Here is a 20,658-nt window from a genome sequence, read left to right as displayed (position 1 = left end):
CTTTTTTCTTAGCATGCCTGTCATTCATTCACTGCTGTCCAGTCATATGTGTGTTCATATGTTGTTCATCTACCCATTTGCTTATCAAGGGTTAGGGTTAAAATCTTAATGTCCAAGGTTTGCTTTCATACGTTTTTTTTTTTTTTTAATTTAATAGATTAAATTCACTCCATGCAACTAAGTCCTGCATATAATAGATTCTGATTTTCTTAAGTAGAAACCTCCCAAGGGTCAAGACCAAGGCAAAGCTCTGGAGGAATACCTCCGGCAGGCTGAACAGTACAGGCTCCCAAGCTGCCTTCAAATGTACAACAAAACATCCACGCTGATCTGCTTAGCCATCTTGCCCCTCAACCCCCTAATGAACGAGGGCAAAAGAGCTCTTGGGCTTAGCCTCTCCCCCTTACCATAACTTAACAAGATGTCCCCTGCTCCCCGGCTCTCTCTGTCACACACACATACACAAATGTACGACCAGGCATAAAGACACACACCTCCCAAACCCCAAACCACTAACCCTCAGACCAATCTGTCTGTGGCACTAAAGTATTATTAGACTTACACACTCTCAAAGGGGAAACAGTGAGTGCCGAGAGCTGGAAGATGAGATATGCTACAGGGGCTACTAGTTCCATTAAAATGGCATTCACTGGGGCCTTTGTTATCATCGGCCCTGACGTTTTCAGGGTGTAGTGGGGTTTGCTGATCCATGACCATCTCATCTATCTTTTAGGATTTAAAGGAAGTTGGTGTGAAATTGACATCAATGAGTGTGGTTCAAATCCATGCCAAAATCAGGCTGACTGTGTGGACCAGGTCAATGGTTACAGGTAAAAAAGTGTTACACTAGCTGTTCATTTCTTTGGAGAGAAGAAAAGTCGGGATTTGTCATTATGAAGCATGAACTTGAATAAATACGGAGTATCAGAAAGTGTCTTTTTTCACATATATATATATATAATACTGTAATTTTCTAAGCAGGTTACCCTGTGCTAAGATTTGTTTTCATGTTGAAATTAGGTCATGTTATGAGTCCCAGATGTTTCTGCCTTAATTATTCCAGTCATTTATTTCCCATTCAAGCTTTAGGTTTATTCAATCAATATTCACGTATTTTACCGTACAGTATGGGCAATCAGGCTAACTATGATGTGTAATTAATATCAGTAAATTCCTATAGATTTTTCTCACTCTGTGCGTGTGCCTGTAAGAAATATAGATCTTCTATTTTCTATCTGAGACTAAATGTCAATATCAATGATTTTTCTTTACCAGGTGTGAATGCAAGGTGGGATTTTCTGGCCTTCGCTGTGAGGAAGACATCAATGAGTGTGCCTCCAGCCCATGTAGCAGTGCTGGCATCTGTCAGGACCTTGTGAACAAGTAAGCATGAATATGTTTTATGTATTTAATCATTTATTTGTATTCATTCCTTTTTGCTTCAACTTTGCACACAATCTGTTTTGGGGTTTTTTTTCATGCTGGAGGTTTGAAGATTGCTTATATCAGTAAAGGCCAGGCACAATTAATTTCACGAGTGGGCTTTGAGAGGCGAACAAACAGAACCGTTCTCCAAAGAAAACAAACAAGGTTGTGGTGCTCTTCTTCAAAGTGTTCCACTTTATATAACAAGCCTGTCTTCATCCTTGACACACATAAGCTTCCCTTCTAAAGACAGAGAGCAAATTCAGCAGGAACACATCATGTATCTAGATTGGGCTTTACTCCAACGGCGCTTCTCTCTGCTGTGCTTAATGGGAGCCCCGGGGCTTCCAGGTTTTCGTCGGACAGATGGGTAGAGAAGTCCCAGGGCCAATTTGAGTCCTAAATGGTTTGTCTCCAGTTTGTCTCCCGTCATGACTTCGTTCCCATGTGACCCGGCCCTGAACAGAGCACTCCCCTGGCTGCACGGTCCAGGGAGTTCACATCAGGTGTGTTTTAACGCACGCCTCCGTCTCCATCTTCATCTCCCCGGACCAACTAGCAAAGCAAGTCAGTCTGTATTGAGTCACACTCTGCAGTATGCCCCTCGCTGTTTTATGTATACAACCCCTAACTCTTGAGATAATTTGAGCCCGACTATATAGGAGAGTGCAGCAGAGCCGCTGTGACTTGTTGTAGTGGTGCTAAGACCACTCCAGCCTTTAAAGGTTTCCTATCAGGCGGTTCTTATGTGCTATATAACAAGACAAGAGAATGCCACTTAGCATAATGCAGAAATCTGATAAAGCATAACTGGTTTACTGATGAACTTATCTAATGAAAATGTGCTTTAGATTCTTGCTCAGAAGTATCTAATTGCATCATTTCTTATTACTTTACTGTCAGACACAATAACCGTCTCCTCTGAGATGTGTGGTCAGGTGAAAGCAGATCCAGAGAGGGATGTGAATTGAATAAACCATATCATTGGACAGATTGAGCTCCTCACTTTAGCAATAAGTCAACCAGTATAATTCAAATCAAGTCACACACTGGGGAAAAAGCTGTTGCATTGTTTATTTTTTCTGTGAGCATCTGCTGGTCAATTCAGAAAAATCTTCGTGTGAGGGTTTAAGACAGATGCACATGCTGTTTTTTTAATTGCTTCTGCGACTTTGTGTTTTTTCGCGCTGAGAAAGCCAAAATTGTTTTAAAGTTGCTTTTCAGAACGAACCATAAAAGCACCCTTACCATCTGACACGTCGGTCTCTGCGCGATTTCACCTCGTTCTTTACTCATTCAGTGTTCTCACATCCTCCTCAGATTCCACTGCATTTGCCCTCCTGGTTATTTTGGAACGCTCTGTGACCTGGATGTGAACGAGTGTGAAGTTTCACCTTGCCTACACGAGGGCATCTGTATCAACACGCCTGGGGGCTTCAAGTGTGTCTGCCGGCCTGGATACACAGGTAGCTGTTGTGCCCTTAGGTGACATGAAGATCAATATGAGAGTCTAAAAAGCTTATCATGATGACTGCTGTGGCTGGCTGCTTTTGAGTCATCTCTGACACAGATCAGGCTTAGTTGGGGGGGGGGGATTCACAATGCCTGCTTTTAATTAGCCTGCAAGACACAGTGGCTGCTTTTGAGTAAAGCTAACAAGAGATAAATTTATGTCACCTGTTTTATCTGATAAGAGTGTCTCTTTCTTGGCTTTAATACATTTCATCAACCCTTTTATTCTCAAAATGCTATTGTTGTTTGAACACACACACACACACACACACACATATATATATATATACATATATATATGTACATATATATATATATATATATATATATATATATATATATATATATACACACACATTTGTGTGTGTGTCTGTGTATGTGCTCGCTATCTAAAGCTGATCCCTGTCAGGTACTGGGAAGATTAATTTCATTTGTCTTCCACACTGTATCATCAATTTATCCTTCCCCAGTTGAGAGAGGGGGTAAATCTCGGAGGTATTGCGACTCTGGAGAGCAGAACCTGACACGCATGGCCCAATTCCCACAGATGCAGCTTTTATTATTAGGCCTACACCACGGCATAGTACAAGTCATTACTTTTTCTGTTGCTCTAAGCTCATCTGAGACAGGGTTCCCCAAGAGAGCCAACGGCCACAGGATGCAGTCCGGATCGGCTCCAACCAGCCAGAACTCATACAAAATATTTGCTCAAGTAACATGTGTAGCAGCATTGCAACTCTTTGCAAATAACACATTCACACGTGTTCCCTGTGTGTTCCTTTTTATTGTCTCTTCTAATTAAATTCACCTTCTTAAAACAAGTTTTTTTTTTAATATATATATATATATTATTTGCTTTAGCCATCAGGGAAGTCAAGAGGTACTTTTAAATTTTTCTTTCAGTTTTCTTATTGCATATCAAATGCCAAAGTTAATTTTGACTATAACAGTTGAGGCTGCTTACTGATAAATCAGTCTGACTCTATATCTATTCACTTGTGATATGATTAAGCTGTGATGACACTTTGTTCCCACCTACATTACCAACTATATTGAATTTTTCTGCGTGGATCTGTCTTAGTGGGGGTTTTAATAAATGTGGTTTCAGATTGTTTTTGCAAAGTCATTCGCAGACATTTTCTCAAGACCCTTACTTTCTCATTTTTCAAACAAATGGGCATTTCTGAAGGCTTTTTAGACATCTAACAAGTGGGCTAAAGGTAATAATTGAAGCAGGAAAGTCTGAAGATCACATCTTTCATATTTATGTCCGTTTTTAATCATCATTTTCGATCCCTCTAAAAGTCTATGACCCAGGTTTATAGGAAGGTTGTTTTTATTATCACCAATGCTCCTCGCTTCTAACTGTCATTTGTCATCATGTTTCACTTGTTCAATTAGTCTTTTGTTTCCAGCCTAATCACGCATGATCATGCTCTATTTTTAAAAACCTAAAAGAACTTGGTCAACAAAGCGCACTTTGACAGCTGACAGATTATTATTTAGGTCACGTGGTTTAAAAGACTCTGCAGTCCCTGTATTATGTGACTCAACTGTACGCACTGTAGATGCTGTGTAGTGTTTGGAGGTGATAAGTCACCGTAGTGACATGATTAATGGCTGATCTTGTTTATATAAATCACAGTTTAAGCAGAGTATCCGTCACCTTATGTTTTCTCTTCTTCACCCATCATTAGTGAGCATGTTCCCTTGAGTGATTGTACAGTGCAATCAGCACATTGTTGCAGTTTCCTCAGTCAGCACTTTGTTGGATGATGATGTTCCAGCCCTTTGCAGTGTTTTTTTTTTTTTTTTTTTAGTTGAGGCTTCAGTAAATTCAATCTTTTGCTGGGTGAACTTGTTACAGGAAATCTGGTCGCTAGGTCTGTCTTTGGCATTGTGTGTCGGCGCCCGGGATGTAATCTGCTTTTCATACTCTTGGAGATAACTTCAGCTGCTTGTTCAAACATCTCCTTTGAATCTATTAATTGTTCAAATTATAGACCAGTGGATAGAATCAAGTTTCTACCACCTCAAGGCAGCAACTACACGCATGTATTGAATAAAGAGTTTGCTTTATCTCAGAGGAAACAGATGGATAAGTGAAAAATGTGTCCAGTAAGCACTCTGCATAATTTGATTCAGTAACATTGTTTTGTCATATGAGCAATAAATACATTATTTGATGTAAACATATTGTATTGAATGCTTGATAACATGGTGGAGCAGCTTTATTCAAATTAGTCATTTGTTCACAAGATGAGATTAGATGATCACAAACATTTGATAAATGCTCTACAGTGCATATTTTGCAAATATTGCACTATTTCCATTTATTTTGATCATTTATAAAAAACCACTTTGAGCCCACAAAGCATACAAATCTCTATATTGTGGTTAATTACTACATAATAATCTGGCTCTTGTAAACAGATGTATGAATACAAGCGATATCCATCCACACTGTTTATGCTTGTAAGCTAGAACTTGTTTGGCTCTCACAAGATATATATATATATATATATATATATATATATATATATACTGGCCGATTACTACCTTTACGCGTTTGGACATCGCAGACAGGAAAGTTTTATTGATATGCATAAAATAGCTGGATACATGCAATGCGAATCTGAATGATTTTATGATTTTTTTTTCAGATGTTTAAATCTGCAGAATTAGCATGAAATGTTTGCACTCATAGCTATAGCCTTAGTGTTTAATTCAATGTGTAATACCAGCCTTAGTGTTATACTAAATAAGTATTTAACTTTGGTGTCTTTCAGCGTAATCACTTTACAGATGATACGAAATGGCAGTGTCATAATATGCATGAACTTGTGTAAATAAGGGATTGAAATTCCATTTCCCTCCCTCACTTTGTTTCAATGACTGCATACTCCATTTCTTCCTCTTTTACATCGCAGTAATACAGTATAATTACTTTGTTTTATGTGAACTTTTTACAGTTGAGTAAGAAAAGTACAAGCAGTTGGGGTTTTTTAATCCTTTTTTGCCAAATTAAAGGACGGTCTAAAGAAAGGGAGTGGTTTTACACTCTGAAACGAGAGAAAAAGATTGATTTAGTGTACAGTGGAGACGGTTTATTCAATGTGTGCTTTTTCTGTGTTGATAAAACACAGGAGGCAATAAATAATCTCTTGCTCCTGTTTGTTTTCGTCTGTCTCAGCCTGCAGATGAAAAGCTAACCAGGTGATTAACGATGGGTCAGTCGTCATTTTTCTTCTCTCGATTACTTTTACTCTACGAGAGATTTTAGGGATAGTTTATAATCGCAACACTACAGCAGAAGAACAACAATTCAAAAATCCCTGCTTTGACATCCATTCTTTTTTCTTTTCTTTTTTTTTTTAGAGAATAAATTAACTTTTGTGGTTCCCCTGTTTGCAGTAGTAGCTGTAATTTAGAATAAGATCAACACCATCTGCACTTTCCAAAGCATCTTTTTCTGATTTAGAAGAGGTATTCAGACAGATTTTAACCCTAAACTCTCTCTTCCCTTCCCTTTCATTTCATCTGTGATATCATCAATCTTTGTTTATATAGCTTCTTTTTTTTTTTTTTTTGTGGGGGACGTTGTACTGCCCACATAAATAATGAAAATTAGCAACACACTGACTGAAGCTCAGTAAATATTCAGGATTATCTTGAAGGTGTGGAGGGTTTTTGCATTTTAGACAACTGTAGTCACAGCTGTGAGGATATACAACGCTCACAAAATGTGACAACTTTTGCATTAGTTCACGGGTGCACTTCATTAAGTTCCTATGGGGCACTTTTGTTGCTGTAGCAAATCACCCAAATAGCAAAAACGCATTTCTACTCTTTGCTGTACTGGTACATAACCAGGCAGAGAGCTTTGGTTTTATTTGCTCTGATTTAGTGTTGTCTACTTGTAAGATTTCAGTCTCTGTCCCATCATTGGATTATGGATTTTCATTTGTGCTGCTCACAAAAGTGAAAATACACATACAGAGAAAAAAAAAAGAAAAGAAGAAGAACACACATCTATCATACATGAGCACATCTATACCACACCGGAGGTAAATCTGATGAGGACTGACTGGTGTGGGCGTGTTCCATGTATGCTGTATGCTGTTCTGAAAAGTGTTCATCACAAGCCCCCCCCCCTGCACAAACACAAACTATAATTGATTTGCATACCACAAGAAAATTGTTGCTGCGCCAAACCCAAGTCATGCAAAGACTTGAAATGTTTGCATCAGCAGTTAGAAAAATCAGCTCATTAAAAGGCGTAGTCCAGCTCATTGTGGGTCGGTGTCCGTTTCTTTCACCTATAATGCTTGCAAATACATTCTTACGCACGCAAACATACACACATACGCAGTATTTATGGGTACAAGTACAAGAGACACTGATTTCCTAAGAAAAATTTCAAACAACACTGTCGACTGTTTTTTTTTTCAAAAGTGGTTCAAGCAGCAGCATATTGAACAAATCGGTCAATTATAACTGCAGGTATTAAGATGCATTTCTACCTTAGTCTTTCTTGCCACATTGTGGAACGCAATCTGTTCTTAAGTCCAAATTTCAAAAGAAAAATCCCACTCCGTATGTGTTTGTCACAAGGCGCGTCGGGTAAATCCAGACAGCTTCCCTGTTTGGAAAACCTTAAAGAAGATTTACTTTTTATTTGCTGAAGCAAGGCGTGTGTTCTTTGTTCACGGCGAATCCTTTGAACTGCTCCTTTGCATCAGTACAGTCATCCTAAATTGTATTTCTTCTGTAGCACTCTGCTGCTGAATGAAGTCCTTCACATGTGGGTGTATGAATTATCTTAAAAATCCAAAGCTGCTCTACAGTGTAATGCGAGATTCATGCATGTTACCTGGCTAGTTGGTCATCTACCAAAGGCCTTGCCAGGGAGTGTGAAAAAGAGGTGTCCTTGTTGATATCCTTGTTTCACTTGCCTGCTTGCTACTGCTGCAGGAGGAATATTTTAGATGGTCTCTGAACTACTACCCACAGCTTTAAAATAGCTTCAAGTTGTTGTTTTCTTACTCTCTTAAGTTGTGTCTCTTGCTGCTCTTTCTCTTGATTTTTCTTTTCTTTTTTTTTTCTTTTTTTGCTTGGATTTCACATTTCTTTTCAGACATTTTTTTTTTTTGCTGACAAGGATTTTAAGAGGAAGGCAGCAACTCATTTATGGGACACTGGCATGTCAAACATCTGATAGGCAGATGAACTGAGGTTGACATGAAATGACGGTCTTACATCAACGCTGTGATCACAGTTTGTTTTGTTCATAAGATTAAAACCAACCCCCACCCCATCCCCTGACTGCACACAGACAACACCCGCTGCACATAATAGGTCGAAACTGCAGCTTTAACCCCCGTAAACCTGTGCTTTAAAATAGTGTTTGCCTTCCGTTCTGACTTGATCCTCTTAAAAATGTAGTGGATTTAGAGGAATTTCTGTTTTGTTGACATTAAGACAATCCCCCCCCCCCCACATCTCTAAACTGATTTAATTTCTTTTTTGTTAAAGCTCAAGCTTTATGACTTCAAATTACTTGTTTTATCAGACCAACAGAGTAAAACTCAAAGACATTTACAGTCATCAAAAATGGATAAAAGCCAGAGATGCTCACACTCTAGAAACTAGAGCTTGGGAATATTTGGGACCTGTTCTTGTTCTTGTTTGAGGAACTCCAATCCAATTTTAACATCTTTAAATTGCAAGTAAATTGCCTGGAAATTCCACAATCTAACCATCATTGCCTCATTACTTCTCACAAGATAATTATACATGTAATTAATGTCATCTTAAAATTAAAAAAAAAAAGCAGATAAACAGGAAAGTTACATCTGGATGTTTTATAAAACAAAAATCCATTATTTTCTTAAGTGCGCACAAGAAAATCTGTGTGCTACATTCATCTGTCTTTCACCATGACTGACAGAGTAACAGCTCCCCACCCGCACGCACCCCCGCACACCCAGACAGCGTGTGATACTTTAAAGTAGGTCACATGGCAAACGTGAACTCAATAAATATGTAATCCCTTCGATTAAAACTGCATGGGCAGAATTGAAAGCTTTTGACTTTGGTCCCTCGAGAAGGCTGTAATTAGCAGAAATAAACACAGACAAAGAAACAACAAGATGAGGTCAGAAGGAGCAAATCAATTGACAGACATCACAAAATCAGGAAATCTGAGTAAAGCATGTAGGAGAAATTCTCCCCAAAAAAACAAAAACACAGATCTCTGGGGTCTGGAAGTATTCCTGTTGTTGAAGTTATGATGCCAGTTGTTTCAACTCAACTGCAGATATTAGTTGACATTTCCACACCCATGTTTCTGTTCAAATGGCAGAACAATCAGCAGGGAAAACATTATCCTGCCTTTATCTCCAGTACATACAGTGTATGTGCGTACATGCTGTATTTAACTGCCTCTGTTATCCGTCCTGTAAATGCAACCTGTTATCTAAATGCCTGAAAATGTTCCCAGTTAAAGTGTAACGGAGCTTTTAAAACTAGCTTCAACTTCTTTCAAGTGGTAATATTTCTGTTTCATGTGTTGACTCAGTTGCTGTGTTTGTATGGAAGCTGGAAAAAAAGAAAAAAAAAAACCATTCTTTATAATAGCTGGCATATATTATGTGTCTCATAGAGAAGCGCTTTCATTAAAAACGTTAAAGGTACCAGTTGTTACTAACAGGAGCAAAACGTGAGTTGATATGAAAAGGCAGAGCTGCAGAACCCAGAAATCCTTTATTGCAATGCATGCGGGCACGCTGATGTTTACCATTCCTGCTTGGCTGTGATCACTTCATATCAAAGGTTACTAAAGAGATCAGAGAGAAAAAACATGTCATGCTGGTTAGGCAGCTTTATCTGGACAGTTTGCTCACTGCTGGTAGGAGACAGGATTTTGCTCTTTAAGGCTTTAGTCTATTCACTAATTGAATAGCTTACATTTTCTGAAGGGCTAAATGGCGGATTTTTGTGGAAAGAGAGAAGAGGAAACTCGGAACAACTCAAAGATCAATGATGAGTTTTTTTCAGTAATTTCGCTTTTGATGCGGCACTGTATTTGATTTTCCAGTTTTTACTAATGTGAGCAATACTTTTTAGCATACGACACGCAGTCATCAGAGGTCCTATATGTTTATGTCAACTTCTGTCTGACAGCAACTGTAGTATGACCAAAATAAACTGAAAATGTTCTTTTTTGAATAAAGGGTTGGAGGATAGTTGATTGTGACGGACCAGGTGTGTCAAATTCATTCAATATTAAATATTATATTGTGATTATGTAATTAAATTATAGTTGTTTCCCTAAAACCTTTATATTCAACCTACCTCTTACTTTTGACTTGGGGCTGAATTGGGTGGATGTGACATCCTTTTAGTGCAGCAGAGTGACCTGGATGTGAAACACATCCTTCAGATTGAAGATCATAAATATTGCTGTAAAAACATTTAACTGTGTGAGTCTGTGGGAAAGGATATAGAATCTTACAGATAGTCATTACATTACTCGCCTAGTGCTCGATGTGTCCGTAGTGTCGTCGTCTCAGTCCGTCATAATTAGAAAAAAACACTTTATCTCAGGCCAAGAGCATGAGCTGTGATGTCTCCATGGGTGTTTCTTTGTTTGTTTAACTGCTTAAGTCTGAATGCATTAAAGTGAGCTCAGACTTGATGAAGAATTAAACCCCATTTTCCTAAATAAAAAGTCAGTTGTCTGTACCCCTGACTGCTCGACAGCTCTAATATTAATATATATATTTTTTTTTCTTTGTGAACAGTTTAAGTGCTAAATGTGTAATGTTTTACTACAATATTCTTCATTTCTAGGGCCATGGTGTGAAGTTAGCATCGATGAATGTGTTTCAAGCCCTTGCCAAAATGGTGGACGATGTATTGATGGAGCTAATCGATATCACTGCTTGTGTCCTGAAGGCTTCATCGGGCTCCACTGTGAGTCCAACATTGATGAGTGCATGTCAGCACCTTGTCTTCATGGGAGGTACAGACTTTTCTCCATGGACGTAAGCAAGCAAATTGTGCACCATTTGAAAGAAATTATATTTAATTACACCTCCTGCCAGCACAGAGTGAGGCTGCAAATGCCGCGTGTTGTAATGATGATGCACTTACGGCTTATCTTAGTGGTGTTTCAATTTTAATAATGGATTCAGCTGAAGGGGATTTTCTACATTATTCAAAATATATTTCCCTCTAAGGATGCTGCGTAAACTTCACAATAAAACACCTGCATCAATAAGATATTTTTCAGTCAACTTTTTGCAGCAGCATAATTTTAATGAATCAATTCTGACCTCGTCTGTTGTGGCCCTCTCAGATGTGAGGATGGAATATATGCATACGCCTGCCTTTGTGAACCTGGGTGGACCGGCAACAGATGTGAAACAAACATCGATGTGAGTTGAGCTTTGTTAATAAACCCACTGGGTGTTCTGGAGAAATGTCAGGAGAACTTTGTAGTCTTTGTATGGCCTTTGGTATCATTAACTCGATTGATTTTTGTACAAGATAAGTCAATCGTACTTCCAGGATCATGTAAACACTGCACAAATACCTGATTAAAAGCAATTGCTTAGTCTAAAGCTTAATTGATTATAAAACCCCAGCTTCTTGATGAAACACCGAACTGCTTACAGCGTCTCTGCGAGCGGCTCGTTGAATGAATGAATTGATAGTCAGATTTTTAAATTTCAGCAACTCATTTTAAACCCGAGTTACGTTTTGCCAGGCATTAATATGTTAAATGCATGTTAAAAACTAACTCAGGCTGTTGCTACAGTGTCTCACTCATGTGAAGGTCTGGTGTCTTTTCATTTACAGGACTGTGCTTGCGGTCCCTGTTTGAATGGAGGCTCGTGTGTCGATCTAATTGACAAATACGCATGCTTCTGCCAGGATGGTTACACAGGAAAGACTTGTGAAAATGATATAGATGTCTGCAATGAAGCTGCTTCTAATGTCTCGCTGTGTTTCAACGGAGCTACCTGCCTTGACGGTGAAGGATCAAACTTCACATGCAGGTGAGTTTGCTCACTGTTATTATTTGTTGAAATGACATTGAGATTGTCCCTGACTGGAATCATGGTGAATGAAGCACGCCAACCTGCTGATTGTTGTATTAGATTTAAACGTTTATGACTCATCTAAAACAGCAACAACAACACAAAATAATAATCTAACAATTAGTAAATCCTCTTGGGAACGTGTGTAACAATAGCAACATGCTTTGGATTTCTAGGGCCATTTCCGTGGAGCTGGACTAAAATAATGCTTTAATGTAATGTAAGTTGTAAGTATAATCTAAGTATCTAGGGCCTTGTTATGAGATTTCTTACAAAGTGGGACCTGGAGGTGGCGGTGAGTCCTGCCACCATTTCTTGGGCATCTCAAAACTGATTCTCCAATTTACCACCACAATTTCCCTGAATGACGACATGAAAAGTTCAGTTCTCATTTCCTCATGAGGCTTACTGTCCTAAATTCAACTAAAACTCTGAAACTCACTAACTAAGTCTGATTCTGTGTTGAAATAGAGTAGAAAACCTTTATTTGGAGGGTGGGGGAACGGAGTAATTTAAACTGGAAATCCTGCATTGTTACAACAAAAAACAGCCTCTTTGACTTGGCATGACTTATATTAAGGCTGAACACTGTCTGGGTGAGATTACTCTGAGCAGGATCCATTGGAATAAGCTAAGAAAAAAATAGATTGATGGTTTGATTGGATGGTTTCCTTGCCCAATGGGCTGCAGCCTTCTGCATTGTGCTGCTCTGGCTGGTCCCTCAGGTGTCTTCTCACGCTGCGATGTTGCAAATTTGTTTTTGAGTGCATGAGAAAAGGAGCCTGTCAAGTTGTTTGAGACCCATGCCTGGTGCACGAGTGGTTGGCAGCAACGGCTACAAGTTGCGACAGGCTTTGGATTTGTAGCAAGTGGAACTCACACGAAATATCACCATCATACGCTGAACACTGCTAATGACGCGGTTGACATTTTGTTTTCCCCGTGACGATGTAACAGTCGTCTAAACTTTCTGTCTGAGAAGATTTACTACTACTTAACTTCAGTAGCCATCAAGTTGATATTCACGATTCTTTTTCTAGAAAGCTGTCAGTTTCAAACACTGAAAGCCTCGGAAGGCTTTTTTTTTTAACATATTTGTAATGCTCGTAAAATGAAAACGAGACGTATGATTTGATTTGATTTGATGAAATTGACACTTCAGTGTACTTGAAATGGTTGTTTTCCAGTACATGTGTTGATTCTGAGACTTTGAAGTAAGTAACATGCGTTAAAAATAGATGTCTAATACATGTTTGGTCTTATAAAATATTCTTTGAACAACATAGCCAGATTAACATGAACCTTTCATTCTTGGAGTCTGTCAGTCTCTGTTCTCAATCAGTTTTTTTGAAGCAGCAATCCCATTTAGTATGCTGTTTAAAGTGGTGCTTCTCAACAAATTCGCTTACAATAAATATCATGTCTTTGAAGGGCTCTCAATTCTCAATGGGCTTTATGGAAAGTGGGGAAGGGGATGAGGTCATCTTTAAGTTCTTTACTGGCTGTGCAGAACTGAGATCTCTGTGATAGAGTGTTGTCCTGCATAAAGATCTTGAATTCTGCAGAGTTCTTCCAGTATCATCAGCTTCAAAAAGGTGCCTGCCAGAAACCGGGAGCAGATTTTTTTCTGTCCTTTTTTTTTTTTTTGTCATGTTAAAGCTAAAAACTTGTTCCAACTTGACGTTTGCTGCAGCAGAATGAACCTCTGACTGCAGGATATTTTCACTCAATTCTCTCATCGTAGTGGACATGTTATGATTGCCACCTGAACAATCGGCCATTTCAGCTTTGGGATAATCAACATAAAGCCTGCGTTACCCTTCAGAAACGCGTCATCCTCTGGAAGAAGATGAGCGCCTCTTCTACTCTATCCGAGATTGAAAACTTCCGAACGCTTTCATGCTGTAAGCAGCCCACAAATGTGATTGAACGGGTCTCTGTAACAGAGATGAAAAGTTAAACAAGGCCAAAAGAACTTAATTTGTCTTTTTTTCCCCATTTCCTGTCAGCGACTACTTTGCAGTTTGTCGCAGCCACGCTAAGGCAGCTTACGTCACCGTCTGTCAGCGATTATATGCAGCATATTTATTCTGTTCCCTCGAAGGCAGGTGAATGAAACAAGCGGGTGATGTTCGTATGACTTGAAGAATAATTTCAAAAGTTCGCTTCAAGTTCACATCACAGCTGAATGAAAACTCAGCTACCATTATGTCAGACTTTAAAAATTCATTATCCAGTCCACTTCTATTTCTTCTCAGACTTGATGGCGACCGACTCAAAGGGTCCCTCGTGTCCATTAGCGTTCCAGCACAGATCCATTTCATCTGTCCATAAAACCTTTCTTCGGTTCATTTTTGGGCCAATCCTTGTGTGACAAGTTGCAGATGTTTTTATCAACGGTGCTGTGCTTACTCGCAGTTTGTCGACAATAATTTTTTTTTTCCTCACATTTTGTTCGTTTATGCGATTATTTGTTTATCCTTAACTATTTATGCTGCAACAACATATTCCCCCGGTTCGGATTGATGAGGTGTTCAATTTACCTCGGTCCTGTTTCTTATTTTTCCACACCTTGTATTTCACATTCCGGTTTCTTTGTTTTGAATTCAGAAAATGTGACTTGAAAAAAATCCATATGGTTACAGGACTCAAATATAAAGTGCCGGCGGCCTTTTGTTGAGCACCGAATGTTGACACGTCACCAGCGAACTGGTCACCTTTTAGAGTTGATATGGTTGTCAGGGTTACACAATTGTACTTGTTACCAATTAAAAATGCATCTTGTTTCATAATAATTGTGCTGCGGTACATCTGTGCTCTCATATCAGTCCTCCAGGTTGTTTGCAAGTGAATCATCACTTTTTAATTGCTCGCATGCTATCCCTCGAGTGATGAAGTGTTTCTGGATACAAGGTGTATGTAGAAAGACTGTGTCGATTTGACACAACAGCTCCCTGGGTGCCTCGCAGTTAATTACGTTGTCTAACCTTGTGGTGATGTGCTGCTACATGCTCTGTGTCATGATTTATATGACAATAAGTACCGCAACACCAAATAGATTGCTGCTTTTTACAGTGCTATAAATTGATACAGTGGGCTTCAGAGTATCTCAGCACAGATTTTTTTTATTTATTTATTTTTTTTATTTTTTTTTATTATGCTCTCCTCATTTAAGGCTTGTTTGTGCATTTATTATAATAAGAATATAAAACATGTTGTGATTTACTGATGAGTTTATTAGGGGAAGAGTTACTATACACACACATTTTGTAGCTAATGATGTCATCTAGTGTTTTACAGATCTCTAACAGACGATTGTGTAGAGTTAAACCATTTTTGTTTTTCTTGTCCCATTTCTAATCGAGAACATCTTTTGAACTTTTGTTTTTCGTGCCAACATCATGTCTTTGTTGACACTGAAACACATAAAGGTTTTTGTTTTGTTTTTTTAGAAGGAGGCACATTTTAATCACCTGTATCTTTTTTTTCCCTTGAAACGAGAGGCTTGCAAAGAGGCTGGGTAAAGAGCTAACGTATAAAAGTATTCATGAAAAAAATACCTCCACTGGTCATGAAATACAGACAGATGATTCAGCTGCATGTAATGCGTTATAAGTGCTGCACATCAATTGTGCACCTGCTCAAGAAATGGCCTCAAAAACCACTCAATTCTCTCTGCGATGGTGGTCAGTCAGGAAGTCATGATTGAAACCTTTCGCCCATTTTTCCACACGATTCACATAAACTGTGCCTAGTTCATAGTTTTATAAGACAAGTAAAAGTACCACATGCGGCTTTGCAAAATTTCCCAAAGATGTACAGTAGGTTTGAGATGTGAATTAGGAGTCGGTTATAGTAATACTAATGAGTAAAGGTATGTTTGCTAACTGGCAGGTGATGTGTCCCTTTTTTTTTGCTATTTTTGCTAAAAAAAAAGAAAAGAAAATGATATGCAATAATGAACACTCCAAATAAGAGTGTTTGAGAAAATGTTTAGCAGATTATCTTTATTTGCTCTTTATGATTAATTGAACCCTCTAAAGTTTACTCTTAGTTAAATATGTGTGAGTTTCATTGCTCAATAGCACAGAAAGTCATAGTTTTACAATAGAGGGTCCAAAATGATAAACCCCATTGCAACTTTACAACCTTTGATATAAGAGTGTTTCTCTGAAACATACCTATGTGGCTCTTTTGCATAGTGTTAAGACAGGGGGTTGGGCACTCTTCACTTTACTTTCTATGTTACTTATTCCTCTGCTATGTTTTTCAAGAATCTAGCAAATAGATTTGATTCATGTTTAATGAATTGCAAAGAAAAGACACAACTGACCAAACAAAGCTGGTTTTGTTAAGTGATGACAAATGGAAGCATTTTTTTTTGGATAAAGCATCTCAAACCCTTAAGAAGGAAACGACGGCTCTGTGAGAAGTTTTTCTCTTTAAGTATGATATGGTTTTTTTTTTCGTTTTTTTCTCTTTTCCAGCTGTCCACCGGGTTTTATGGGAGCTTTCTGTGAAGTGGATGTTAATGAATGTTGCTCAGCTCCCTGCCACAACAGTGCTGTTTGCCAAGATCTTATTAATAGCTACGTCTGCCACTGCAGGTCAGGTGAGTCACTCAGATGTCCTGTGATTTTTCTCGATTCATTTCAAACTGAGACAGGCAAAGCATTCTTTTCCCTCTTTGCGAGACCTGTCACAGGCAACGTTTGCAGCACATGAGCACAAACACTAAAACATAGCCTAGATGGCAAGACAGTTTTTGAAGTGAACAAGAGGGCTTCAGTCTTTTCCTGTGACCCAGATGTTGTAGAGTCTTAATTCCTGAAGATCACCTAGATTGGACTGGAAAGGGTCATGAAAGGTTACCTTAATGCTTGTATAGTTTACACTCCTTACAGTCGTTCAAAGGCTACATGCTGTCCTCCAGGGAAAAATTGGAGTCATACAGTAGAAAAAGAGAAAGAAAAATGACAGTGATTAAAGGATGGTACTGCCTTGGCTTATTAAAATGTATGTCGCATCTTACTCTTGAGTGAAAGCCTTTTCTTCTCTGTGTATGTGTGTGAACCCAAAAAGAAGCAAATCAATGTAAGAGAATCTGATTGATATTCACTTCAGAGGGTGGAAGTGAGAGAGAGCCGGGGCTCATGACGGCACTCTGTGGGCTTTTGTTCCTGGCAGGTTGGACAGGCCTTCACTGTGAGGATGACATTAATGAGTGCCTTCCACAGCCCTGCAACCAGGGGATATGCATCCAGAATGATCCAGGCTATGGCTACACCTGTTTCTGTCGTCCTGGATTTGTGGTGAGGCTCCCCCACCTTACCCCCATACCCTTTTTACTTTTTTTTTTTTTTACCTTCTCGCACCCTCTACTCCAGAATCTATTCTTGGCAAAAAAAATAACTTAAGTGTGAAAAGTTGGCGTTCACGCTTTGAATGAACTACTAACAACATTGTTTAGTTCTCTTAGTTAGTTGAAAAAATGTTTGGATTAGTTGTCTATAGAATCAGATATAATCTTCTATCACATGGTTCCTAATTTAAAAAAAAAAAATGTTTTAAATCTTGGTCAGTGCCCTTTGTGTAAACTTTGTATTCCATTTAGCATTCCAATGCAGAGTTGAAAGGCTGTCTATGTTATGCTCACAGGGGAGGAACTGTGAGCACAACTATGATGATTGCCTGCTGAATCCATGTCCAGAAGCATTTTCCTGTGTAGATGGCATCAACAAGGTCAGCTGTCTGCCTCCTGTAACGGATCCTGTTCCCTTGACGACTGTAGTCGAGAACATCACTGGCGGCTACACACCCAGAGCGCCAACGCCAACACTCAGCCCAGCTCCGACAGCTGAGCTAACCGCAGGTATGGACCCTGCTGTGCATTCATGGAGATGCTAGTTATGGGAAGTAGCTGTGTTGGCCTGGTATACTACTTTTAGTTGTCTCCTCCCAATTTCATAGAGGAAGGTACTCTACATTTATTTTACAGCTATCATAATTAGGAACTTTTCAGATTAGTATTTTACAGAATTATAGTGAGTGATAAAGGATTATATATGATAATAACAGTCAATGGTAATCCAAACATATTTCATGTTTGATTTTTTTTTTTTTTGAGTAGCATCCTCTTATGTATCACTATGTTGTGACCCCTGTGAACGGCAGGGCTAAATTAACTGCACCTTTTTCCCACAGCATTCGAGCCACGTCCACTTTAAGGCATCACTGTTTCTCTGATTCAGACAGACTAGACCGAGGCAGCTCTGCACTGCATAAGTGTGAGCTGAAGCACAGCAAGCCAGTGTCACAAAAGCTGCTGAATTCAATTGTGTGTTTTACCCTGCTCTTTCTTACACACACACACACCAAACAATTTGATTCCGTAAGCTCTGTTGCCAGCTCAGAAGCATATGAGCTGCGCATCAACTTCAAGTTCCATTATGAGCATGTACATAAAACATAGATGTGCACCAAAGGCAGATCAGTCTTGCCTTGAACCAGCTGTGTGAAAAGGGCTTGTCTACAAAACGCTATTTTCAGGGTTTAACATCTAACTTTTTCTATTACTTGAAGAGTGTTGGATATATTCTAAGTGTATATTATATATTATATGTATCATATATATTGTATACCTATGTATTTTGATCTGTGTATTTATTTTAGCCCTTATTTTATTCAGTGTGAGTGTTTGTCACATTTTGGCCACCTGACAATGGAATTTTATCTCCTTAAACCTTTTTGTTACAGAATGATACCAACAGTAATCAAGCATTTTTCCCCTACAACCTGCATGGAAGACAGAAATCCAATTTGTTATTTATATGTATGTATATATATATAAAACTAGTGAATCCTTCCAGCCAGCAAGCTCTAATGCGTATGGTAACATTAAAATATTGAAATGTTCGAAGTGCTTTTAAGTTTATTTTTAGTTTGACTGTTTTGACCAGAGATTTCATCCCTGAAATGGCTAATGATAGAATTCCCAAAGCTACTGTAGCTGAAAAACCTGTACAGGCAGTCAGCTTATCTAACTGTAGCTTAGCAAAACAACCGCGCAGTAGGTAATCTTACCTTGCGGTTACATCATTAGAATGAAACGGCATAGCTTGAATTCCCAGGACTAAATTTGACTGTAATGAAAGTCAGATTGTAAACATGATTTCCATCCGAGTAAGACTTACACTCCTCCAATAAGACAGATTTTCTATAGGGGATTAATCCTCCTCCTGTCCCCTTACCTTGCATAAATACACAAAACCTTGATGCTTGATGCACCATACATCTGTTGTCCAAAATCAACTGTTCGCCTCAGTTCTTGAAGATCTTCCCACTGTGTTATCGTTCTGATTGAAAGACTCCGAACAACAGAAATTACATGCACGTATAATCAACTATGACAGTCAAATGCTTTTGCACACAATAGTATAGCATGTGTGTAGTAGACAATTTTTTTTTTTTACATTTAATGCGTCTGAACAGTTATATTCGATGTGAATTTTTACCCACATCTCCCATGCATACGGAATGCCTTGGTCTGAATACCTTAATACTAGTGGAGTGTTTGTAACTTTGTCATATTGCTCCTCTCTAAAAGGAAATATCGATGATCTTCCTCCACCACTGGGCATATAGATGCTGCAGTTTCCTCATCCTCTTCAAAATTCACTTTAGCAAGCTGTGAAAATCCTACTTTATAAACCACTTCAAAGGCTGCATACATTTAAAAAAGTTCAGATTTGCATCAAAATTCATTTCTAATCGCATACATTTTCTACTTTTTTATTTTTTTAAATATTTTATTTTATTTTACTATGGTTCAGCTTCATTACAAGTAGTTCTTTCAAGAAAGAACCTCATGGTCAGTATGAATATTAATCATATCATCATTACAAAGTGCAAAACAGAGCGATTAATGATGCCTGGATCCTCAATGATGCTGGCAATGTATTAAGCTAGATGAACGCATCTCAGTCAAGTGATAGTTCCCATCATCACACTATTACTTTTATTAACATTATATGATTTACAAGTGATACTGTATCACATAGACTGAGCAGCATTAGAGCAGTTCATTTGTAGTGATGATGGCCCCAGGCTCTTTTTTTTTTTTCTTGACAAAGTACAAACCTCTCCTTTCTGTGTCCTTCCTACCAACATCTTTTCTACACAAGCTTTGCCACTTTTGGATGAGACTCCCACTGCGATTTCACTCCAAATGTTATTTCATAGAGCCTTTGGAAGATAGCAGGTGATGATGTATTAGCTTTAAATCTGAGATTGTCATAGTTTGTGCAGCTGCTGTAAAATTCTCTTTTAAACCGTTTTTTTTTTGTTGTGTTTTCTACTAAATTGCATTGTCTGTTTTTATTTGAGAAGTGTGGTTTCAAAGGGTAATATGTCTGATCAGTATTTCAGGCCATATCCTTTAACACTCAAATGATAGACACAGAACACAATCTGTTATACATTATTGGTATTGGATTCAGTCATCTCTGTAAGAGGAGAAATTCGGAGTGCAGGACAGATTGTTACTCCTTGACAGATGGGGTCTGCCTAGCTGTGAAACTGTTCACAGAACTGTAAAACAGACCTATTGAACACA

The 20,658-nt window shown here is 38.6% G+C and overlaps 1 protein-coding gene across 1 annotated transcript in view; it reads left to right on the top strand.

Moving 5' to 3' along the window:
• Positions 1–20,658, top strand: part of eys (eyes shut homolog) — a 156,388-nt gene that overhangs the window by 70,047 nt on the left and 65,683 nt on the right. Inside the window, exons 25-33 of the mRNA XM_072391139.1 lie at positions 734–830; positions 1,276–1,383; positions 2,746–2,891; positions 10,792–10,963; positions 11,300–11,378; positions 11,803–12,002; positions 16,532–16,656; positions 17,232–17,356; positions 17,703–17,916. Of these exons, the coding sequence (XP_072247240.1) occupies positions 734–830; positions 1,276–1,383; positions 2,746–2,891; positions 10,792–10,963; positions 11,300–11,378; positions 11,803–12,002; positions 16,532–16,656; positions 17,232–17,356; positions 17,703–17,916 (1,266 nt within the window). The remainder of the gene's footprint in view (positions 1–733; positions 831–1,275; positions 1,384–2,745; positions 2,892–10,791; positions 10,964–11,299; positions 11,379–11,802; positions 12,003–16,531; positions 16,657–17,231; positions 17,357–17,702; positions 17,917–20,658) is intronic.

This window comes from Leuresthes tenuis, unplaced genomic scaffold (genome assembly GCF_036924035.1).
Source record: "Leuresthes tenuis unplaced genomic scaffold, fLeuTen1.0.hap1 SCAF_8, whole genome shotgun sequence".
NCBI classification, from domain to species: Eukaryota; Metazoa; Chordata; class Actinopteri; order Atheriniformes; family Atherinopsidae; genus Leuresthes; species Leuresthes tenuis.
Note: the sequence above shows the minus strand (reverse complement) of the source record. Positions and strands in the feature narration are given on the sequence as shown.